At 46.3% G+C, this 25,386-nt stretch overlaps 2 protein-coding genes across 2 annotated transcripts; both read right to left on the reverse strand.

Annotated features, from left to right (window-relative positions):
* Window positions 1–1,582: 1,582 nt before the first annotated feature.
* On the reverse strand, window positions 1,583–12,268 carry LOC148825604 (uncharacterized). Its single transcript, XM_088926330.1, has 5 exons — window positions 12,194–12,268; window positions 11,352–11,412; window positions 10,544–10,588; window positions 5,070–6,149; window positions 1,583–3,469 (listed from the first exon to the last, which is right to left on the reverse strand). Exons 1-5 carry the CDS (start codon window positions 12,266–12,268, stop codon window positions 2,211–2,213), a joined length of 2,520 nt encoding a protein of 839 aa, XP_088782456.1. The 3' UTR covers window positions 1,583–2,210.
* A 948-nt stretch (window positions 12,269–13,216) lies between these two features.
* LOC148825605 (uncharacterized) lies at window positions 13,217–16,312 on the reverse strand. Its single transcript, XM_088926331.1, has 6 exons — window positions 16,141–16,312; window positions 15,093–15,319; window positions 14,885–15,037; window positions 14,226–14,379; window positions 13,622–13,666; window positions 13,217–13,527 (listed from the first exon to the last, which is right to left on the reverse strand). Exons 1-6 carry the CDS (start codon window positions 16,295–16,297, stop codon window positions 13,217–13,219), a joined length of 1,047 nt encoding a protein of 348 aa, XP_088782457.1. The 5' UTR covers window positions 16,298–16,312.
* Window positions 16,313–25,386: the final 9,074 nt, after the last annotated feature.

Genomic DNA, 25,386 nt, shown 5'->3' on the forward strand with positions numbered 1-25,386 from the left:
TGAAATGACTTGTGTGTTGCAGCTCTGCAAGAACTCAGGTGTTAAATTCCATCTGCACTACTTAAAGATAATACAAATTTAACTTAATAGCAAAATATCAAAATATTACACAACATGCAACTATACATTTTATATTCACAAATGTATTTCATTTAACTGTATGTGTTATATATAAAATAAAAATTCATCATTGCTTTATTGTGTTCTAGCCCTTTGCTCTTTTTACAGTATTTTGTCGCTATTTCTGATAATACAATTATATATATATATAATTAGCAACTATATATATGAACTAAATATATATCAGTAATTATAACATTGTTTTTATTACCATTAGCAGCTTTCTAGACAGAATATTTCTTCTTTAAAACCGAAGAGAACAGGTTACAGAGCATTTACTGTAACACCTGGAATGGGAAATAATGTACAATTTATTAATGTAAGTATTTTCACTTATAAAATATCTCAACATTATTTCTTATTACAGCACAAGTGCAAACACAATTGAATCACTCTTTATTTTAAAATTCAAGAAATGCATTAAGTTTTATACCATTCAATTTAATTATCGTTTCAGTTTAGCTACTCTTTCGATTATAAAACTAGCTATGGTGTGAAAAGGCAGACGGATACCATTGTTTGCATTTAAAAGTAAAATCTCAATGTTAAGGTCACAGTTTCAGAAAACCAGATCCAGTAGTAAAGATTTAAAGGTCTATCCACTGATAGATTTGAATTGGATGTCAGTAGTGTAGGCATCCTCTCACGAGGCACCAGTAAATGTAGGGTTTTGTGCTTAACTGGGACAATTATTAATTGTAGCAGTAAGTCACAAAATGATCCTTTTGATGGTATTAGAATCCAACCTTGCGGGATAACTCAAACAACGCACACACACGAGTACTAATACACGAAAATACATTTATTAATACATAAAATGTGCATATAAACATAACAGATCTTATGGTGAGGGATAGCAGAATACAAAAGGTGTATACTCAATCACGAAGAGTTACAAATACCAAGAGGGACATATGTTCAGCATGTTCATTCATTTAATCGTCGTATTTCATCGTAAATGAACTTCGATTACAACTTCTACACTAGATACTCAAAAGTAAGTACATCACTCTTAGGAATTAAATTGATATCAACTCAGGTTGAGGTAATAATTGAATTCTCGAGCGGTAATGCAGAATGTCGAATACTCATCCAATCTGTGTGTATTCAGATCTCCCGCTGACACAAACAGTGGTGGCAGGCTTGTCGCTGTCCAATCAGCATCCTCTGGCCCAGTGACAGGCAGTGCTGGTGCAGCTGGCGGTGTGGGAGAAGGAGGGAGAGATTCCTGCTGATGCTCTCTGAAGACCGGCTAGTTAGTTCTGGCTTTACTAGCAGAGTTTCTGCACAGGAGTTTCTGCGTGTCCAAGCAGGTCACACTCTTTAGACAGGAAGAAGACCAGTTCAATCCTGATGTAGCGCTAGTTCTAAATGCTGATTTCAGCTGTCCAGAGTTCCGACAGTAGTTCACTTGTTGATCAGGTGAGCTTTCACGGTTGGTTCACGAGGCTTGCTGCTGGGCTAACCTCGGGTGGATCCTTTGGTTACACGCTGGCAACCTCCGTTCTCGACTCTTAGAACAAAGGAAAGTCCTGCACTCGGACACACTGGCTGTTACGTGGTAGTCCGGGCTGAGTCTGAGGATGTCAGGAGGTGCTGAGTCGAGAATGTCCAGGAGGCGCACTGACTAAGTCCTGTGCTGCCTGTTTTACCCTGGAGGAACTACGGCTGTTCATTGGTTGAAAGTTTCATGGGCATTCAAGACCCACGTGGGGTTAACCTGCCCTACCAGTTCCTGATTGGGTGATGATGAGTAACCATGCACTCTGACCTTAGTGTTGTAAACAACTTTGAATAAGACTCTCCCTTAGAATCTCCAACAGTGAGGCCCCAGAGATGACCATTTGTTAGGGTGGTTGATGTGTCTCAGCCTTGGGAGTTGTTCCTTATCAGGAAACTCTATCAGCTAGAAAAACACCTTAATTGTGAACCAAATGGAATGGCCTCTCTGTATCAGTGTCTGTCTGTATCTCTCTGTCACTCGAATAACACTGAGCTCCTCCTCTCCCTCTCCTGCTCCTGTCTCAGTGTCTTCAGCTCTCTCTCAGCTCAGACTGTGTGTGCTCTTGTGTGTCTGTGGGCTGTGTGTGTTATTGTGTATCTGCAGGCTGTGTGTGCTCTTTTGTGTGAGTCTGTGCTGCTCTGGTTTCTCCTCCAAGTAAAGCTCCTATCTGAGCTCCTGCTGCAGCTCCTATCACTGTTCCTGCTGCTGCTCCTGTTGGGCCCCTCAGGGCTCCTGCTATGGCCCCTATTGCTGCCCCAAGTCCTGCTCCCAGTATCACTGCTCCTGTGCTGAGGTGCTGCTTCACCAGGTACAGGTCTCTCTCTGCCTCCTCTCTGGCCTTTTCCTCATAGTGCTGCTTGAGCTCCTCCATCTCCCTCCTGTGTGTCTCCTCTCTCTCTCCCCTCTCCCTCTCCTGCTCCTCTCTCAGTTCCTCCATCTCTCTCTGCAGCCTCTCTCTCTCCCCTCTCGCTCTCCTCAGCTCCTCCTCCAGCTCTCTCCTCCTCCCCTCAACCCTCTCCTCCCTCAGCCTCTCCTCCAGCTCTGCTATCTGCTCCTCCAGCGCTCTGATCTTCTCCTCTCGTGTCTGGATCTCCTCCTCCATCCTGCGGAGGTGGTTCTGCAGCTCCTTCTGGTGCTTCTCCCTCAGTCTCTCCTCCTCCCTCTCCCTCAGGATCTGCAGTTGCCTCTGTCTGATCTGGGACTCGGCCTCCTGGTACGTCTCAGTGCTGTAGTAGCTGCCCTTGTTTCCTGCTACCAGCTCCTCTATCTTCTCCAGCAGCTCTGTGACCTGAGTGCTGCCCCTGTCCTTGTTGTTGAGGGCATGATACCTGTTCCCACACTTCTCCAGCAGCCACTGGAGCTCCGTGCTGCCTGTGTGCACAGACTCCTCCAGCGTCCTGCTGGCCAGCTCATCAGCGTGGGTGAGCAGGACCATGGTGTGTTCCAGGGCCCTCTCCCCAAATATCTCCAGGACTGTCTCCAGTGTCCTCCTCTCCTCCCCTGAGGATCGGCCCAGTGGGGTCACCAGGAGGAAGGCGTGGGGTCCCGGGGCAGACAGGTTAACACAGAGCCCCACATCCCGTCTCCTGTCCCCCTGAGACAGTCCGGTGTGGAGCCAGTCTGGAGTGTCCACCATAGTCACCTGTCTCCCGGACACTTGTCCTGTCCCCTTCCGGCTCTCCTGAGTGACTGCAGAGCTGCTGGCTTCAGAGGGAAACTCCTCTGAGCCCAGGATGATGTTTCCTGCTGCACTCTTCCCAGCACCAGTCCTGCCCAGCAGCACCAGTCTCAGCTCAGAGGGGCGGGGCTGGAGTCTGGGTTCGACTGTAGGGTCTCCTTCACTCACTGCAACAGGGGGAGAGACAGGAGCATCAGGGAGGTTACACACGAGAGGAGACCAACCTTTCCACAGATAAGAAGGGTTCAGTTTGCTCAAGAGTCAAAACTTAAAAGTCATTATAAAAGAAACTTATAGTTTTTGACATCAAGTAACTACAAAGTTTTACCTGATGTTCATGATTTTGTGAACTTTTGTTCTTTTGTATGAACTTGTGTCAGAACTTTTTTTCCAAAGTGACTCAAGTTTCATCTTAAAAATTTGTGTTTATATACTGTCCTCAAGCAACAACAGTCATGCTGTAGTACTGTACTGTTACAGGGGAATGAAGATAATTGAAGAAGGAAAGGTAATCCCTTCAATCCAGTGAAGAACAGCACTCTAGGAGAGTGTGCAGTCCAGTGCAATCATCCTTCTGGTATTTCACTCTGAAACTAATCACACCCAGAGTCAGAGTCCACTGTGTCTTTACTTCAGAGGATGAGAAGAGAGAAATAGGCTTCAGAAACAGACCACGCACCCACACCCAAATTCCTAGGTGTCAACATCATAGGCGATCTGACCTGGACCCACCACACCAACCCCGTAGACAAGACAGCGTCTGTTCTTTCTCCCCAGACTGAAGAAGTTCAGCCTGCCTTCACACATCCTGACCAGCTTCTACAGCTGCACCACTGAGAGCATCCTAACCGGCTGCACCACTGCCTGGTGTGGTAACTGCTCCACTCACAAGCTCAAGGTACCTGTCAAGGTACTCCAGAGGGTGCTGAAACTGGCTCAGAACACTACCAGCTGCGCAGTACCAAACACAGAGGATATCTACTATGTTAGATGCCTCAAGAAGGCCAGGTCCATCCTCAGGGACCCCAGTCACCCAAACCTCAACTTGCTCTCTCTATTACCATCCGGAAAATGGTACTGAAGTATACAGACCAAGACCACCAGGTGTCGGAAGAGCTTCTTCCCCCAGGCAGTAAGACTGCTGAACAGCCAACCACAGCAGACACCTGCAGTTACCTCCTTGAACTGACAGGGGGCACTGGCACTCTCAGGACACCTACGAAGAGCACTAAATACCTCCTACCCTGTACCCTACTACTGTCAGGACACCTAAATACCTAAATACCTCCTATCCTTGTGTTAGTACCGCACAATCTGTACAATAAATTGCAATTGTGTAATTTATTGTATCCTAAAGTTAACCCCTATAAATTCCTGTCCTCCAACTCTTCTATCCCTCTTAACGAGCCTTTAACCAGATCGTGGACAAATCATTTCAATGCCGACAACACGGCTGTGTGCTGTACTGTTCGTGCATCGATCAATAAACCTTGATTGATTGAGTGTTGGTCCGACAGTCTTGAGGAACAGATTACAGAGACTGAGCTGCTGTGTGATGGATTAAATCTAATCTCCCTGATAGAAAACAGTTCAATTACAGCACAGAGGATTTAAACAGACATAGATCTGTGTGCCACTGTGTTAGTAATGCAGTACAGAGCGGAGCACTGTATTATTTTAAATCCTAACAGAAAACAAGATGGTTGAATCTCAGTTTGATGATCAGTAAGATCAGTGACTAAGTAATACAGCATCAATCACACTCACTGCTGGGAGGGTTGAGGTCTATACTGTTCCTCCTCTTGACAGGCAGTCTGGGCTCCTCTGTCTCTTTCTCCAGCTCCTCTTCCTTCAGTGTCTTTCTCATCTTCTCCTTCAGCTCCTCTTCTCTTCTGCTCCACTCCTCCTCCAACCTCTGTCTGAGCTCCTCTTCTCTCTCTCTCTCCCTTCTTTCATACTTCTGTCTCAGCTCCTCTGTCTCCTCCTCCCTCTGTCTCAGCTCCTCTGTCTCTCTCTGTCTCTCCTCCAACCTCTGTTTCAGCTCCTCTGTCTCTCTCTGTCTCTCCTCCAACTTCTGTCTCAACTCCTCTGTCTCTGTCTGTCTCTCCTCCTCCCTCTGTCTCTGCTCCTCTGTCTCTCTCTGCCTCTCCTCCTCTCTCTGTCTCAGCTCCTCTGTCTCTCTACTGTATGTCTCCAGTTTAGTGTATAGTTGGTTAATGTCAGTGGTAAAGTACTGCCCATAGTTTCCTGCCACCACGTCCTCTATCTTCTCCAGCAGCTCTGTGACCTGAGTTCGGTCACCCCTGTTTTTGATGTTGAGAACATGATACCTGTTCCCACATTTCTCCACCAGACACTGGAGCTCCTTCCCTCTTCTGTCAATGTGCTGTTCAATGGTTGTGTCTGTCAGCTCATCCTCCCTGGTGAACAGCACTATTGTGTGTCTCCACACTCTGTCAGTGAAAAGCTCCAGTTGTTCCTCCAATAATCTTATGTGTCTCTCTGTGAATGATAAGGTCACAGGAGAGACCAGGAGGAGAGCGTGGGGTCCTGGGGGACACAGAGACACACTGCGCACAACCTCCTCTCTGACACGCTGTGGATCAGTCCTTATTTTCTGTGGAAAAGAGGAACTCCACCTTGGAGTGTCGACCACAGTGACCTGCCTCCCAGCTACTTCACCCTGTCTCTTCTCACACTCCTCAGTTACTCTCTCAGGGTCAAACTCCTCTCTGCCCAGGATGGTGTTTCCTGCTGAGCTCTTCCCAGACCCTCTCTCCCCCAGCAGCACGATCCTGATCTCTGAGAGACGCTGTGGTGCCTCATGGGAATCAGCCCATCCCTCCCCTGTCAGAGAAAAAGATCACAGATTGTTTACATTATAAAGTTTTCATCACAGATATTTTCACCCTTCTTCCCATTTAAAATTTACGACAAAAACATTTCTGTATCTTTTCTATTGTCCCTGCCCTGTGAGAGAGGAAAATCACAGATTATTGAAATTATTTTTCTTTGTATTCTCTGTGGTATACAAAAATGTTCTCTTAATGTTAATGTTAATCAAACTGTATTTTTACAACATTCTTACAATTTATATCAAATATTTTTTTTAACTGTTCTCTCAATAGTACGTTTATTTTTCATAAGGATTTTTTTTTCTTAGAATAATTTAACCTCACTGAAAAGTTAGATTTCTCTCATCTGATAAACAACAAAGACATTTTTTCCAATGCCTTCCTTGCTTATCTTTACCAAGGGTGCCAATAATTCTGGAGAGTCCTACTAACACTCTGAGTGTCCAATAGCAGTTCAGACACATATGGGACTCCTGTATTCAGTATGAAACTTTATACCACCTTATTTTAAAAATACATGTAAAGAAACTGTGAAATCATTCAGTCCATCCTGATTCTTCAGTAGTGAGTCTAAAATGTCACATTTCATAAAGAAATGTTTAGGACTCAACCGCCTGGCTGGGAACTCAACCACCTGGCTGGGAAATCTCTGTGTTGTATAGTTTCAAACCGCTTAAAAACTATCTACTGTGATTCATACTGAAAAGAATTAGCATGATGTTAGTTTAAAAACAGTGAAACTGACAAGCTGGAGGAACTGAGTCTCTTTAGTCTGAAGGGAGTGTCCCACACTGACAGTGTGAAGATAGTGAACCACATATATACAAAATATTCAACATCCTCAGTGACAGTTAGTCATCATTAAAGACCAGTTAGATATTGACACCTCAGTGTTCCTCAGAATTAACATTGAATCTCAAAGCAACACTAAGACTAAAAATTAGGAGTGGGAGGCTCTACTGTACAAAGAGGGGCGTGGGAGAGGGGAACAAGCTGCCCAGCCCTGTTGTTGAAGCCAATACCCTGGCTTCTCTCCAGACACAGCTGGATGAGCTCCTCCAGTCAGGACAGGAGGCTCTACTGTACACAGAGAGGGGTTGGAGGGGGGAACAAGCTGCCCAGCCATGTTGTTGAAGCTGATACCCTGGCTTCTCTCCAGACACAGATGGACGAGCTCCTCCAGTCAGGACAGGAGGCTCTACTGTACACAGAGGGGGGTGGGAGGCCAAAGAGGCCCAGCTATGTTGTTGAGGCCAATACCCTAGCTTCTCACCAGACACAGCTGGATGAGCTCCTCCAGTCAGGACAGGAGAAACAGCTGCATGAGAACCTGGAATCACTACTAATTATGGGCCAAATAAATTCCTCAGTTGTTCATCTGTACTTATTCCTCTCTGGTATTATCAACTGTACAATAAACACGGTCTCTGAGCAACAAACAAGAAACGATCATATCTGAGTGTCTGAGCATCATGAATACTAATAGTGTAAATCCAATACCATCAGCAAACAGTCAGGTTTTACATCAATCAATTTACCTTAAATAAACACATTATTAAAATATTTAGTGAATTCCAAACAGCTTGAGTTATAACATAACTTTATTAGCCCATATACAATTTCTTGTATTAGGAATTTGTCTTTTTCACATACCCCAGCTTCTCTCCCTGTCTGTGTGTCTCATGGAGAGCAAGCTGGGGTATGTGAAAAAGACAGATTCAGAGCACAGGGGCAGCCATTGTACAGTGCCCCTGGAGCAGTTCAGGTTAAGAGTCTTGCTCAGGGGCCCAACAGAGTAGGATTCCTCTGCCAACTGCAAGATTTGAACCAGCAACTTTTCACCCACAGGCAAAGATCCTTAGCCACAGAGCCACCACTCTGCCAATGATTATAATATCAATCTCAGATATCTTCACTGGAGAAAGTGAAAGTAAATCAGCTCCTGTCTCTCTCCTAGTTCAGACCCTGTGTATTTGACACACAGAACAAACTCTCAGCAGACAGGAAGAAACGTCTCCAGCTACTGCTGTGCTCTGTGACAGAGAAGAGACCCTCAGTGACTCCCTTACCAACACTCTGACAGTTAGAACAAGAGAAAACTCACTTTGTCCTTTCAGTGGCTCTTGATAAAATATTTAGTGGGTTCAGTTAATGATTAAATCACCAGGGCAGAATGAAGACTTGGGCGCCACCTGATATGAACATTTCTGGTGTATCTAATCACTTAGGAATATAAAATTACTTTTTTATTATTTTTCATAAGTAAACTCTCTTGTTTGGGGTTCTGGAAGGTTTATCTCAAAGGATCCCCAAAGCACTTTAAAGTCAAGGACCCCACTTCATCCCACCTGTAATCGAGGAGAGGGACTTTAGGGAGTACAGACTGAACCCGAACTAAGCAACAACCCTGACCAGCAGTCAGGACACTGGGGTCCACACCCCTACTCTCACACACAGTGTCCCGGGATCTGTATTGACCAGCAGTCAGGACACCGGGGTCCACACCTCTACTCTCACATACAGTGTCCCGGGATCTGTATTGACTTTGTCCTCTCAGTGGCTCTTGATAAAATATTTACTGGGTTCAGTTAATGATTAACTCACCAGGGCATAACTATTATCTTCCCAAATTGTCCTGTACGTGTTGGTAAATCGCGTTATTTTCTTCACCGAGTCATGAATCAGTGATACTGAAGCACATATAGAGATGTATTTGATAAGCACCGAAGAGCGTGTGATTAAAACTAAAAGAGGAAACACTGAGTCTGAGACACTGAGGTGAGAAGCGGAGAGATAGAGGATGTGTGAAGAGTTTGACTTCCAGATCCAAATGTTATAATAATAATAATAATAATAATAATAATAATAATAATACAATTGAATGATCTCGCTGCTTCGGCGGACCGGCTGTTCGATTCTTAAAAAACAAATAAAATAAAAATAAAATCAACTCCAAGCCGTGAATCTGCATCATCTTCCTCTTCCAGCTCCTCCTCTCCTGAGGGGAAAGAGCGGCCTGCTGTCGACAGGAGGGTGGACACAGATGGGCCCGCTCCCAGAGAGAAAGACAGTCTTTCAGAGAGACTCAAACTCCCCCGGACCAGTGGACATGGGTGAGAGAGACGACTGGCATCATCATCATTATTGTAACGCAACAGGGGCTCAGGCAGGCACCCTTGCCCCCCACCGTCATGAGCTTGAAGCTGGGACTCCCACATCACTCTGGAGGGACCCAGCCCGGTGAGCCAAAGAAAGCCCAGTAGCTATAATCCTGCTATCACAGGGAAGGGCGGTGACATCACTCTTACACAGTGCCTGTCGGCCGTAAGCGTTACATTATTATTATTAGACCAGCAGGGGAGGGCAGTTCGGTCAGTCCGGTTTCCATGACCACGGGGCCGCTGACGATCCGGATTCATTCCGCTTCAGTAAAAACCCGCCGCAGCCCGACAGCAGGTTTGACAGGTCCAATTCGTGTGGGTCTGCAGGTCGAGCTGAGGACAGGAGACAGCTGAGTGTGCAAGAGCTGACATTAAAGCGCCGGGTCGTGTTTTTGTGTGTTTTATAATAGTAATAATAATAATAATAATAATAATAATAATAATAATAATCTACTTTATTTTATTTTATATAGCACCTTTAAAGGTGGTTTCTCAAAGCACTTTACTGAATGACAACAACAATAAATAAAAAAATATATATTTTCCAAGATAAAACAAGTAACAGGTTTCAGATGTGAAGAAGGCTCTACGGCCGAAATGTTGTGTTTTCTTTCTTCTTCTTTCAGCCTGGAATAAACATGCTACTTGTTCCTTTATTAAATCGAGACTGTATTAAATATGAGTGATCTTCATTAGTGTGAACTGTTTTCTCATATCACTTCCAGCTTTTCAAAGCTTCTTTGAGCCTGTAGTTTATATATAAATATTTATTAATACTGTAACACAACGGGGTTCAGGCGGGCGCCGTTGCCACATCAGGTCAGCCCCACACCGTCGGGGGCTCAAACCCAGGACTCCAGCGTCACTCAACTGGGACCCAGCCCGGTGAGCTAAAGAGAGACCTCTCCTCAGCCTAGCGGCTGTGGTCCTGCTATTACAGGGAAGGGCAGTGACGTCACCGCTCTGGTAAGCCGGCTCTTACACAGTGCCTGTCGGCCGTATGCGTTACAATACCTTATATGGTACTTCAGTCCCACAGCAGTTATATGAGCCTGGTGTTTTCACTCACGGCTGATTTAAATAAGTTCATGGAGGCAGGTAGTTCGCTCTATATGTAACCCTGTCTGAACGCTTCACCACAGCAGGCAATAGCTACTAGTTACGAACTAAAATTCCCATAACCCCCTGGGCGACTTCCTGCGCGCGTCTACACTGCGAGTCCTACACAGCCTGGCCGTGTTGACGTCACGCAGGTCCCTTCCAGTGAGGGCTGTAGTCAGAGGCGCGCGCCGAGATTAAACCCACACGAGATCCCTTTTTAAAGGTTTATTTTTTGAAAAGGTAGTAAAAATATAGGAGCGATTCCACAGGTTCTTACAGGACAGAAGAACTGCAGCTGGTATCGCGGATCTTCCTCTCAGGCTCATACATCTTTACACTCATTACAGGTAATGTTACACTGTCCCGTTTAAAAACTGTCTCACACTCTGTAACACACACACGACTGAACAGGACAATTCCCCACACTGCAACTACACTTCACTGAACTCACAACAATGTTACACACGAGTGTGTTTTTCTCTTTTCACTCCGTGCTTCTGAAAGCTTCTTCAATTAACCCTTTACATACTTTGTATAATTAGTGCTGAATACAGGGATGTACAGTGTTATATAGACTTTATAGGAAGCTGGTACAGTAGTTTACTGTAATCACTCCAGTAAAATGTCCACAGTTGGGTAGAAGTACAAGATTATTTGAGTAGAAATATATCCAAAATAATGTGTAACCTGTAGTGTGTATAATGATTATGAGCCCAGTCTGGACTGGTCAGAGGAGCACAAGGACAGAAGACCAGGGGTTAACAGCACTGAGCTGGTCTGTATCACCTGATAGTGCCCAGTATAGAGTCTCACTGCCCCTGACTCTGGAGCCCAACCTCTCTGATGAGTCTTTATCAGGCTTTACAGACTGCTGGGGTTAACAGCCCTGAGCTGGTCTGTATCACCTGACAGTGCCCAGTGTAGAGTCTCACTGCCCCTGAATCTGGAGTCCAACCTCTCTGATGAGTCTCTTAAGAATATTGGTCCATTAAACTGATGAGGTATAAAAAGAGGAGAAAGATCGTTATACACAAATACTGTTTGATACACAGTAAAACATCTCAATAGTTTCTTCCAATTACTGTATATATACATTAAATCTCAACATTTCAATGCAGCACATAAAGTAACACTATTGTACTGTCCCTTTTCTTGGTAATGTTTATCTTTCAACAGAGGATGATAAAGCTGGAATTCAGTTGACTAAAGTTAATAGAAAAACCTTCATCTGTAAACGTTTTCAAGGCACTTGGCAACTCAACAATCACATGTCATTACACAATAATGCTGGCAAAAGGAGCCTTCTTCAAGAGAAGTATTGAGATAAGATACTATCTCCACCATGTTGGAGTCTCCACAGGAACAGGAAGTGGGATGAGGAAAGAAGGAGGGGCTTCAGATGGGAGGCTGCTGTGATTGGATACAAGCTGGGATGGAGCAAAGCTGCTGTTATTGTTCTCTTTAAACATAATTCATTTCATTTAGGTTAAATATATCAATAAGATATACATTCATATGATTAGAGAATGTTTTAAGTGAGCAACACCTTCTCTCAATCATCTTCTGTGACCTTTCTCTCTTGTGCTGCTTCAGCTTCTCATTCACACTCCTGTTTCTCTTGTATGTCTCTTCTGCTTCGGGGGACTGAAATACCAAACTACTTTACTGTATCTGTCTACAACTGAATTGAGTCTCTCTACTGTCCCTTTGTGTCTCTCTACTGTCTCTTTCAGCTCCTCTATCTCCCTCCTGCAGTGAACTGTGTCACACTGACCTGCTGGAGAGTCTCTCTGTGTCTCTCTGCCTCCTCTCTGGCCTTTTCCTCATAGCGCTGCCTGAGCTCCTCCATCTCCCTCCTGTGTCTCTCCTCTCTCAGTTCCTCCATCTCTCTCTTCAGCCTCTCTCTCTCCCCTCTCTCTCTCCTCAGCTCCTCCTCCAGCTCTCTCCTCCTCCCCTCATCCCTCTCCTCCCTCAGCCTCTCCTCCAGCTCTGCTATCCACTCCTCCAGCGCTCTGATCTTCTCCTCTCGTGTCTGGATCTCCTCCTCCATCCTGCGGAGGTGGTTGTGCAGCTCCTTCTGGTGCTTCTCCCTCAGTCTCTGCGGAGGTTTGGTACCTTTTCAAATCCAGTGATCACATCTGCTGATTGGCTGTGACGTCATCAGGTAAAGCTCTTCAGGCTCCTCATTTGCTGTTCATCTTTCAGATGTTTGATCGGTTACCCCCAGCTAGAGCTCAACTCCAGAGGAGACCCGTCACCCCACCAGCATGGGTCCACATGAGTATTTCCTGTCATGGGAGATGTCAAAATGGATCCACTGGTTTGTGTTGGAGTCAGGACCTGGTGCTCATCAGAGAAGCCCACCTCGGACACACTCCCAAGGGCTGGACTCAGCAGAGCTGGACTGTTGTTCACTCAAGGGCAGAGATTATTGGGAAATGTTTATGATACGCCTTGGTGCTACAGAAGTTTCATCTGAAGTGCAGCACCTCCAACAGCACAGTGTCCCTGGTCACTGTCCTGGGTCACAGAGCTCCAGAGGGAACAGCGTCACCTGCTGGTCCACAACCTCCACACACAGCAGCAGCGTCCTGGTTTCCTTACAGTCTCCAAGCCTTGCTGAGCTCCGAGCTCTGAGGGAATCAAGCTACAGAGTGGCAGCTCTGCTGTGTTCATGGGCTGGATCAGTGCAGGCTCAGAGGAGCCTGTGTGATCTTCCTCACACTCTCTCTGTGTGGCTCAGGGGCGTCACTGTGAGCCGAGAGAGGAGCGACTCCCTCATGGTGAAACACTGTAGTCACACAGGGGTGTCCTTATGCTCCATCTCTATCAGCTGCTCCACAAAGGGCTTCAGTAATTCCTGTATTGCCACATTGTTCCAAGGAATTCTGGCCATGGCCTCCTGAACGACGCGAACAGACGCCTCCGTTCCCAAATGGGAGACGATCTTGTGGGCCAGGTCCTGCTTCTCGGTGTCTCCCAGTGTACCCCGGGGCATCCCCTTCTGGTGCAGAATGTTCTTCAGCTTCTTATACTCATCTGCTTCCAGCTCCTCGATCACTTCATTCAAGGCTCCTACCCACTCCTCTCTGCTGATGAGCGAGATTCCTGAAACAAACACACAGACACCCTTATACTGGCTGCTCCTACACAAGGGCTAAGGAACCAGCTCCAGATACTCAAAGAGGATGGAGGGACTCACTCTGAGGTGCAGAAGTCTTTGGGGTCCTGGTGTGAACAGCAGGGACTGCAGAGAGAGAAAGAGACAGAGACATGTTTACCCTGACCAGCACAGCACCCACAGGACACACAGTCTCCCGTAAAGACACTGTTCACCCTGACCAGCCCAACACCCACAGGACACAGTCGCTCGTAAAGACACTGTTCACCCTGATCAGCACAACACCCACAGGACACAGTCGCTCGTAAAGACACTGTTCACCCTGACCAGCACAACACCCACAGGACACACAGTCTCCTGTAAAGACACTGTTCACCCTGACCAGCACAACACCCACAGGACACAGTCGCTCGTAAAGACACTGTTCACCCTGATCAGCACAACACCCACAGGACACAGTCTCTCGTAAAGACACTGTTCACCCACAGGACACACAGTCTCCCGTAAAGACACTGTTCACCCTGAACAACAAAACACCCACAGGACACAGTCTCCCGTAAAGACACTATTCACCCACAGGACACACAAGATGCATCTCAAGTCAGCTATTGCCTGGCATGATTGTCACACTCACTAGCAGGTCATACTAACCTCTAACCCACCATGTTCTCAGTAGATCTGTTACCTGGCAGCTGCACAAAGCTCCTCCACACCCTCTTTTCTCCTTCCTTTGTGGCGCCTTTCAGCAACTCGAGAACCAGATTCCTTGCACCGTGGGCCAGGAACACCTCAAACGTAGGGTGGAAATTCGGGCCATAACTGCAGTAAAAGCACTCGGACTTGAAGAGCAACAGTAACGCTGTGTTAAAGAGCTAGCAGTCTGTCACACAGACAAATCCTTTTTGAGCATGAAGTCAGCTGGACTCCCTCTACAGACTCTGTGACTCTGCTTTCTGCTTCTCTCTCCACTATCCCAATTCTACTTGACCTCTGACATGGCTGGCCACATCCTCTTCCTGTCCTGGGTATTTCAGGTGCTGCTCTTGGCTGGTTCTCTTCTTGTCCCTTGAACTGCTTTTTCCAAGTGTCCTGGTGAGGCTCTGGCCTTCTCCCCCTCTGGTGTTATTCACGGGTCAGTACTGGGGCCCCTTCCTTTCTCTGTGTATCTGCTGGATGGACCCACCTGTTTCATTGCTTTGATGACACTGATGATACTCAGATCACCCTTTCATGACCCGAGTCTTTCCTGCTTCTCTCTTTGTAGATCTTTCAATCTCTTCCTCATGCTCTCTCAGCAGTTTGGGTCATAAAGGCCGGTGATCTCTGTCTGTATCACAGGACAACCATTACCTGGATTATCTTAATCTCCTTGCTGCTGCTGGACACTCTGTACGTCGCCTGCGGTGTCAGTTTACAGCTTGAGCTCGTCTTAATGAGGGTGCTGCTGCAGTCCTGCTGCTCGGTGACCTGTGGAGGAGAGGAGAGGACAGGGTGACACTGCTGGGGACGGGGGAACAGAAACACGCCAGGAAGTCATGCTAGAGAAACACGCTAGGGAGCACATCACGTTCAACTTGGGTAGCAGGTCCATGCCATCCCCCAGCTGCAGGAACAGCAGCACCTGTCCCAGGATGCTGGAGTCCCACAGGCTCTTCACAAGGCCCAACAGGGACAGTCCGGCGATGGACACCCTCACGTGGGTCTGCGTCAAACCCAGGGGTGACACCACCTCAAGATTACCACAGCTCACATGGGCCACCGACAGGAAGTCACTCCTGCCTGCAGGAAGACACTGAGTCAGTCATGATTCCTTTGGCTGTTTGTTGTAAGACTGCTCATATCTTCACAGCTTCCAGTCCAGTAGGAGAGCCCCACGATTCAGAGGACTCCACCCCAGCTGTTCCCTGTTTGTTCCAAGGACTCATCCCTCTCAGCGATAAGACTTTGGGCTCAGAGCAGTGGGTGCAGCACCTTTGTGGAGCTGGACCACCTTCGGTTCCGACTTGGTTAGTTTTTGCCTATTAGGCCTCAAGTGCCGAGTCAGCGAGATGGGTTTGTAAACCAGAGACCATCAACTCAATGCTGGAGGAGCTTGTCTTGATTAAACCTGAGGACATTGGCTCCAGTGTGATTCGACGAATCAGTCACGTCCACAGTAGAGGACTGCCGGAATGGAGAGGCTCACAAGAGCCAGCTCTGCTCCTCATTGACTTCCATTCCAGCTCATCTTTCAACCTAGTGACATGACACGACACTTAGGGCTGAAGATCACTGATTATTTCTGTTAACGATGTGACATGGCCTTCGGTGGCCATGAATAACTGAATTAAAGTAATGAAGCAGTTAACTGAGATTAATTAAGGGTCAGTAACGAAGCCCTGGGATTGAGGTTCAGTAATGGATTGGAACAGATTCAAGAGGCTGGAGAGAGGGATGAGTCGAGCATTTCCCAGAATCAACCTCACATCTTCATTCACACTGTTACACAGAGGGCAAACTGTCACCAGACTCCTTGGTAGAGGGTAGAGTCTCCTGCTGTAGCTGAGCTGAAGCTGTACTCACTGTCAATGCAGAAACTGTTAACATCATCTGAGACTCACGGTCATTGATCCCGCAGTGAGGTAGCTGCAGTTCCGTCAGTGCCTCCTGGGGGCAGTGTATGTCAAACAGGGGTCTTGCAGGAAGCTGGCCAGTGGGGGACAGGAGCGCCATGTCCCATTGTGTGGCCTGATACTCCAGTTCGTCCCCCGACACCATCACAAACACCAGCCCAGTGACACGGCACCAGAACTGACCCTCGGACGGGCAGAGATACCTGCACAGAACAGGACAGCACACTGTCAACACACTGCACAGAGACAGAGGACACCACAGGACAGCACACTGTCAACACATTGCACAGACAGAGGACACCACACTGTCAACACTGCACAGAGACAGGGGACACCACAGACATCAGGGCATTGACACTGGAGACAAAATAAAGAAATTCTACACTTGCAGTACAGTGACACAAAGAGAGAACTGGGGCAGGACTGTGTGACAAAGACACAGCACTGACACTGGAGACACAGAAATATAGAGGTTCCACACTTCCATACTGCAGTCTAAGAGAGACAACCTCTCCTTCCTGTCTAATGACAACAATTATCGTCAGGTAACTGGCCATTGTGTTTTGTTAACAATAAGACTTGGTGAGAAAACTGAATATTCAATAACTTGGCATGTTTATCCTTATCTAAGAAGAAGCTACTGAATTCCTCTCCTTATTGTTTTAAGGACTAATGTTACGTGATATGAGTGCTCCGAGTGTTAAAGTTTCAGTTTGGTGTGAAAGTACACAGGAGACCGTAGTGACGGGCGAGACTGAAGCAATGTATCTATTTTAGTGTCATTTCTCCGTGAAGCTGTCAGGTTGCAGGAGAGCGAGTCTCTGGAAAAAGAGGTGACTGTGAAAATCCCTTCTGCTGACTTTTATTCATAAAGATAAACTGCGAGTCCACTGCCATGGCAACGGAGCGCTTCTGCTGAGATACCGCAAGATACTTGGCTGGACCGGGATGACATTATGATTGACGGGCAGCTTAGCGAATCGGAGGGAGGAGTGGCACAGGAAGTAGACCAGTGGCCTTGTGGGAAATGGAGTTTACCTAGACCGCTGTCGTGCAAGTGAGCAGAACTGACATCTGGCAGCTCCTCACTGGGAGGGCAGGAAACTGTACATTTAAAATAAAGAGACAAACAAGGGGTCTGTATGTAACATCGAGCAGTGTGTTCTGGAATTCTGTTTGTCCTGAAGGTCTTTCGGCCTCAAATTATGCCTTTTAGTGATGTTCAGGACTTCCTATGTTTTAATCTCATTTTTGCTTTTTAAGCAAAGGATGGCAAAAAAGCCCAAAATATCAGGTACCCGTAGGTTTCCTTCTTGTTCTGAAATTTTATTTCAGGACTGAATTCAGTCACGTTCCCTGGGACCTGAAAACGAATTGAGATGTCACAGGTGTGAAGGTAAAGACTCAGGTGCGTCTCCAGTGTGGGAGAGGAGATGTCACAGGTGTGAAGGTAAAGACTCAGGTGTATCTCCAGTGTGGGAGATGAGATGCCACAGGTGTGGAGGTAAAGATACAGGCAGGTGTGTCTCCAGTGTAGGAGAGGAGATCTCACAGGTGTGGAGGTAAAGACTCAGGTGTGTCTCCAGTGTAGGAGAGGAGATGTCACAGGTGTGGAGGTAAAGACTCAGGTGTGTCTCCAGTGTGGGAGATGAGATGTCACAGGTGTAAAGGTAAAGACTTTTCCTGGAGGTACAAACACTTACTTTGGTTCTGCTAACTTCATCAGGCTCATCTCCCACAGACAGTGAGCCCCCAGTCTCAGGTATCCCAGACAGTGAGCCCTCAGTCTCAGGTGCCCCAGGTGAATATTCCTCAGCTGCTGGACCTGTTGAAAGAAAGAGCTGGGCATCACAGAGTGACAGGCGTGAGTCTGTCTCAGTATCTCAGGTGCTACAAACTGTTGAATATAGCTGTCTGATCTTCTGAGACGACCTGACTGCTGTTTTGACACCATCATCATGATTATGGGCTCGTTATGGATCTGGTTAGATGCTGCTCACTGTGTTTAGAGTTCACTTTGATTCTCGCGGTGTGCAGACATCTGGGTTCCTCTGTGTGTTCAGGATCCCTCTGTTTCCTGTATTTTAGAATATTTACTTCATATCGAAGTCTAATCACACTGCTAGAGAAAGTGTGGATCATCCTGGATCAGAAGGGACAGTCAGTGAATCCGAGCGAACTCTCTTCCTGTTGTGAACTCGTGATTCGCACTAATATTCCTACAGGACCTTGAGAGAGAGGGTCAGTGATGTAGGAGAGAGAGCTGTGTGTCAGTGTGCCGTACAGACAGAGGGTCAGTGATGTAGGAGAGAGAGCTGTGTGTCAGTGTGTCGTACAGAGAGAGGGTCAGTGATGTAGGAGAGAGAGCCGTGTGACAGTGTGCCATACAGAGAGAGGGTCAGTGATGTAGGAGAGAGCTGTGTGTCAGTGTGTCGTACAGAGGGTCAGTGATGTAGGAGAGAGAGAGTTTACTGTGTCTCCTCCTGACAGGCACTCTTCCAGCTCCTCTCTCTTCCTCCTCTTCTACATCGACCACTTTCTTCCTTTCTTTCTTGGCCGACTTCCTCTTCTCTATCTTCTGCAGAAGTTTTCTGTCCATCATGTAAGGAAAGACACTCATTTCTATTAACATGTCCTCTATCTTCTCCAGCAGCTCTGTGACCTGAGTGTGGTCGCCCCTGTTCTTGTTGTTGAAAACATGATACCTGTTCCCACACCTCTCCACCAGACACTGGAGCTCCTTCCCTCTTCTCTCAATGTGCTGCTCAATGGTTGTGTCTGTCAGCTCATCCCCCCAGGTGAACAGCACTATTGTGTGTTGTAGAGGTTTGATGGGTGTACTGAGACAATTTTTAATTGTAGCAGTAATCACGAGGTTGTTCATTGTGGCTTTTAGAAAATCAATCATCAGAACAACTAACAACGCACACACACATGTTCAATACACAAGATACATTTATTAATATAAATTGTGCACCAAACATATACTAGTCTGCCTGGATACGAGCAGCAGACCTTACTGTGAGGGTTATCAATATACAAGGTATATAATTTTGAAGAGATGCAAACACAAAGAGATACACAACAGAGAATATATGTCAATATATATCGTTCGGTTACCAAATCGCTAATCAGTGTTATTACCCACTGTTACTCTAAACTCGGAAGTAAATACATTACTCATGAATTAAATTGATAACAACTTGTGTTGAGGTACAATTGAATTCTCGAGACGCAATGTAGAACATGGGGTTTACTTATCCACTGTGTATGGATTTGGAATTTCCCGGCACGAACACCAAACCAGCTGACAGGCTCTGTTGCAGCCTCTGTTCCAGCAGTTGTCCAATGGGCGTTGTCCTGGCGTCCTCTGGCTACCGGCCAACCAGTCGAGGTGCAGCTCGGAGTAGGACTGGCGGAGGAATCTGACTGCGGTGCGCAGGGCAGTCGTTGCTCCGAGGGGATCTACCAGAGGTCAGGCTGGCTAGTAGAAAGTCTCTATGCACAGAGTGTGACCGCGAGTCCTCACAAGTCACTCTTTTGCCCGGGAAGAAGCTGGTTCGTTCCCAATCCAGCGCTGCTTCTGAATAAGCTATTCAGGTTGTCGACGAGGGTCCAACTGTAGGCTGCCGTTGATCCAGCGGAGCATTCACGTTGGTAGAATTCTGAGTACGTACGGGATCCTCGGCCTCACGCTTAGAACAAAGTCCAAGTCCCTTTGCAGACAACAGCAGTTGTCAAGTGATTGTCTCTGAGGATGCGCGAAAATGGCCAAGGAGAGCCCCGATCTGAGCTTGCTCTCCCTTTTTGACCAAGACACAGATGTGTGCTGATTGGTTGAGAGTTTGGCGGGCATTGGAGACCCACGTGGTATTACCACGCCCTGCCAGTCCCTGATTGGTTGATCAAGGTGAGATATGAGTCACTTACTCTTGACACTTAGGAATGCAGTCCAGATATCCATCTGGCACTCCCTAGACAGATAGGCGCCAATGGATGACCATTGATCATGATAGCCAGGCTTAGCTAAGTGCAGTAGTTCAGGTGGGTAGCTGCGTCAGCATGCGTAGGCTGCAAAGGAACAAGTAATAGGTTTATTCCATGCTGAAAAAAAGAAGAAAGAGAACACAACGTTTCGGCCGTGGAGCCTTCTTCAGGTGTGAGAGAGACAGGGCAGTAGGCAAAGGTAAAGTAGCGGGAGAACAAAGGTTGGGAGGGAGGAGGAGTGAGAGGCGGGAGTAGGGGACAGAAAGAGAGGCCAATCAAGAGGTGTGAAGTCAGAATGGGTGCAAAGAGGTGTGAAATGAAACTTCCAATGAATGGAGAAAATTTAAAAGAACATTAGTCTGTCGTTAAGGGAAGGGAGAATGTGTGATCCTAGCTGTAGAATAATTTTAGTTTCGGTGGTCTTTCTGATGTATGAGTTCGGAAAACCGTCTTTGAGAACACAGACGGAGAGATTAGAGTGGTCGTGGCCGTCAGAGGTGAAATGAGAAACAATGGGCTTGGAGAGATCTTTAATCTTCACAGCCCTGACGTGTTCTCTGAAGCGGTCTCCGAGTCTCCTTCCTGTTTCTCCAATGTAGATGGCTGGGCATTTACTGCAAGAGATACAGTAAATAAGGTTGCTGGAGGTACAAGATGCTGTCTGGGTGATCCGGAATTGTCCTGAGGGGCCTTAAATGAGTGTGGTGGTGGCTGTGTACTTGCAGGTGATACAGCGAGTTCTGTTGCAAGGAAAAGTGCCAGGTGTGGATGGTTGTTTAGGGCGGTCAAGGGAGCTGTGAACAAGGAGGTTACGCAGATTAGGTGGTCGGCGATATGAAATGATAGGGCGATCAGAAAAGAGGGCCCCAATGGAGGGATCATCCTGTAGGATGGAAAAGTTGTGGTTAATGGTCCTGGGGATAGGAAGTGTGTTAGGGTGGTAAGGAAGCACCAAAGGAATGCGGTTGTTACGGCAGGAGTTCCTGATCGGGTTGATGGTCCGGGGGGTGTTTTTGGCTCGGGCAAGGGCCCTGTCAATCACACTGCTGGGGTATCCTCTGTTGATGAAAAATGAGTACATTTCGAGGGCTTGGTTCTCGAAGTCGATGTCGTCGCTGCATAATCGTCGTAACCTAAGGAACTGTGAAAAAGGGAGAGAGTTTTTAGTGTGGTTGGGGTGAAATGAGCTGTACAGGAGGTAGCTGTGTGAATCCGTGGGTTTGTAATAAACTGAAGTGGACAGTCGGGGGTAGTTGATAGAGAAGTTGATGTCTAGAAACGGAAGAGTAGTGGAAGATATGTTAACCATATATTTGAGGGACGGGTGGAAGTTGGTGAAATGGTGCAGGAAGAACTCAAGCTGATCGTTGGAGCATGTGGCGGCACCGACGCAGTCATCAATATATCGTTTGTAGAGGTCAGGGACATAGCCAGTGTAGGAAGCGAAGAAGCATTCTTCTACCCAGCCGACAAAAATATTGGCATAGCTGGGTCCCATTCTGGTGCCCATGGCAACTCCACTGACCTGTTGGTAAAAAAGATTATTGAAAGAGAATGCGTTCAGTGTGAGGACCAATTCTGCAAGGCGTACCAGGGTGTGGGTGGGTGGATCAAGTACTGTGCGTTTGTCCAGCGTGTGCTTGAGGGCTGTAAGGCCGTCATTATGGGGAATGACGGTGTACAGAGATGTGATGTCCATGGTAAAAATGTAGCATTCGGTACCCTGAAATTGGAAATCATTAAAAAGTTGGAGTGCGTGGTTGGTGTCTTTGATGTATGAGGGAAGATCTTCAACCAGCGGTCTCATGAGGCTGTCGAGAAAGGCTGAGATGTAAGTAGTTGGACAGTTACATGCTGATACGATGGGGCATCCAGGGGTGTCCGGTTTGTGGATTTTGGGGAGGAGGTAAAATTGAGATACCTGTGGATGTTCCATGATGAGCCGGTATGCCTCCTGGGGGAGCTCATTACTGCTGATAAGAAGAGAAATGGTGGATACCACTTCCTTTTGGTAGTCAGTGGTAGGGTCCTGTTGGAGAGGGAGGTAGGCAGAAGTGTCAGTTAGTTGTCTAGAGGCTTCAAAGATATATAGATCCTTACGCCACACCACAACAGCACCTCCTTTGTCCGCTGGTTTGATGACGATATCATCCCTGTTGCGGAGAGACTGGAGCGCCTGATTTTCTCCTTGGGTGAGGTTAGACCTAGCTAAGTGCATCCCCGTCTGGGAGCTGTCCCTTATCAAAAGAAAACATCTTAATCAGCCTGCATGAATACTTTCTCTGTGGCTGCACCACAGAGATGGAGGGTGAGATGGGGCCTCATTTAGGAAAGCACAGCAACGCTTAATTCTGTCTTATTAACAAGCATTGCCGCTACAATGGTTAAAACAGTGCTGCTTGCTGCACAGTAGAGCATGTGCTGGTGGATTAACACATGTTATTATTAACCCGCTGCTGGTACTGGTTAGCTCTTTTGTGAGTTGATCTCCCCTGGCTGGTGGTCATGACATTGACAGAATGCTGTTTTGTGATTGATGCTATATCAAAATATAGGGTCCCTCAAAAATTAAACACAGAAATAAAAACATTTAATGGACTTGTACATCTGTTGCACTCCTACACTATTAACAGCCATTGGGAGTTGAATTTCAATTATGTTTCCACTTCATTCAGATGTGTTCCCTATTTTTCAGATTGTTGGCAATGCCACATGTTAAAAGAGGACAGAGGAGTAGGAGGCCAGACCTGTGGTCAAGGGCTGGTGGAGTAGGGAATGAGATCAAAGAATTTCTGAAGTTTTCTAAGATAGAAAAAAAAAATAGGTGGCACGACAATATGTGGTCAACACTGTCAAACAGAGTCCTTGGGGAGGATTGTTCCAGCAACAGGAAATGGTTCTCAGTGATTTGGCATGAAGATAGAAAAAAAGTAAGAATCCAAGTGCTTAGGGCGCAGAAGGAGGTGAGTATTGGTAAGGATTCCAAACCAGATGACAGTACACAATCTGTAGTCAATATTTCAAGTCAAAGTGAGGGACATAGTTTGAAAGGCAACACAAAGCTCAGAAGTCCATCAGAAGATACAGAAGATGCATGGGCTGCACACGGCAGCACAGACAGTGGTGACATGTTTGAAGGAGAAAAAATCTGTGTAGAATCAGAAAAAAAGCCTGAAGAGCACAGTGAATATTCCCAGGGGGCAAGCTTGCCTGGGATGTCACCTCAGGATAAAAGGGGATTAAGAAAGATTATGTCTGTGCCTAAAACTTCAGGAGTTCAGGAAGATAAATCCTTGCTGCCCAATAGCCTTCAAATACCAATGCATCAGGAAAGAGAACAGCAGAAAAAAAACTTTCTGATGATTAAAGCAGTCTGTACTTTCAGTTCCTACCTTCAGTACCTTCAGTTCCTGTAATGTAAAATACATAATGACAACAAGACACAAACCAATGGGCAATGATGACATCACAATTGATGTTGTACGAGTAGGGCAAATACAACACAGTGAAAGGGAAACAAAATTTCGACAGGCACGTCAGCCTTATCGTTAAAAGATTGCCTGTGCCCTCACAAAAGGAATCAGCAATGTGTACTACAGGCAGCTGAGCAGAACTCCGCTTGCTGAAATTGCAGCAGGCAATTTATCTAAGCCACTAACATGGATTGTCCTGAAAGTCATCTTATCAGAGTTCAGGAACAGTAAGCGCCTTCAGTATGATCCAGTGATTGAATTACATATGACACAAACATTAATGAAAGCATGCGACTTTGACACTGTCCATTTTCCAGGATATGTACAGATTTTGCAGTTAGACACATTTGTTGCCTATTTTTACACAGAACAGAGTATGCAAATTCTTATTGCCCATCTAAAGATGAAGGAGAAAGTCAGCCTTTACCTGGATGCGACAGGAGGGGTAGTCAGAAAAATTCCATCGGAGAACAAAAGAATTCTGTACTACAGTCTTACATTACCTGGAGGTGGAAAAAGAAAGCCTCCATTACCATTGTCTGAAATGTTGACAAATGACCACACCGTAGTCAATATAGAACATTGGCTCCGGAAATTCATGTTTGACATCTCAACATGTACTACCAAGAGAGTGCAGCATGTAGAAACTGACTACAGCTGGGCCCTGATTCACAGTGTTTTTTTTGCCTTCAATGGGGACACCATCCATGCATACTTAAATCGTGCAATGAAAGTCTGCCAAGGCAAACTTAAGTACACAAAACTTCAGATGTTCACTGTTTTGTACCTTTGCTCTGCCCATGTCATAAAGGCCGTCTCTCAAGCAATTAGGAAAAAAACAACAGACAAAGGACTGCGAGACTTTGCAACATTTTCCTTTGCCATCCTGCAAAACAGCACAACTTTGAGTGTCACCAAAATGTTTTAAAACACATGTGCATTGTACTCTCAAGCAGGAGGTTCACAACTGAAGTCCAATCTAGTGTCTGCCTCCTTAATGCTTACATTTCTAAAACAACGATACCAGACCAGATGGAAAAGGAAGCAGAAGTCAAAGACACAGATGAGGTACTGTACCCAAAAATGAGAGGCAGCCTGGGCCGCTCTCCTTTCGCTGTGGAGTTCAAAGGTATTTATGAAGACAGCATATCAGCTCAAGGACATGATGACTATGGGACACAACACAATGTGAACCCCTACTTCTGTGAAGACATAATTAGATTTCTGTTGCAAAGATACATGGCACTATTTCCACTGTGAAGTGGAATTTTGTTGGGTGACCTGGCAAGATTCAGACAGCAAAAAAGACATATCAATGTCAGAGGTAGCACAAACAAGAGCCACTAATTGTCATGCTGAGACCTGGTTTGGCATTGTCAAGCATTCAATACTTCAGCACAGGAGGAAACTGAGGCCAGCAGAGTTTATTACGATAATGAGACAATCCCTCCAAGGCCAGTACAGAGAACATATAATCCAAAATGCTCTCCCCAAAAAGGTTTTGACGGCACCATTGATCACTACTAAGACACGTCATGAACATGCACAGGAACAATGGGCAAAGAGAGCACCAGGTGTAGGCAAAGAAACAAAAAAATAATTCTACAGCGCACCACAGAAAATTCCAATCCCCTCAAAAATGAGAAAACAGGAAAAAAAGTTAGCAATAGAAATATTGAAACAAGTAAAAAATCGCCAGATGACAGCAACGGCCTGCAAGTACAGCAGGGGAAAGCAGGAACCACAGAATGTAAAGAATGGCAGCACAAAGAAG

The sequence above is a fragment of the Atractosteus spatula genome, chromosome 10 (genome assembly GCF_055471065.1).
Source record: "Atractosteus spatula isolate fAtrSpa1 chromosome 10, fAtrSpa1.hap1, whole genome shotgun sequence".
Taxonomy (NCBI): Eukaryota; Metazoa; Chordata; class Actinopteri; order Semionotiformes; family Lepisosteidae; genus Atractosteus; species Atractosteus spatula.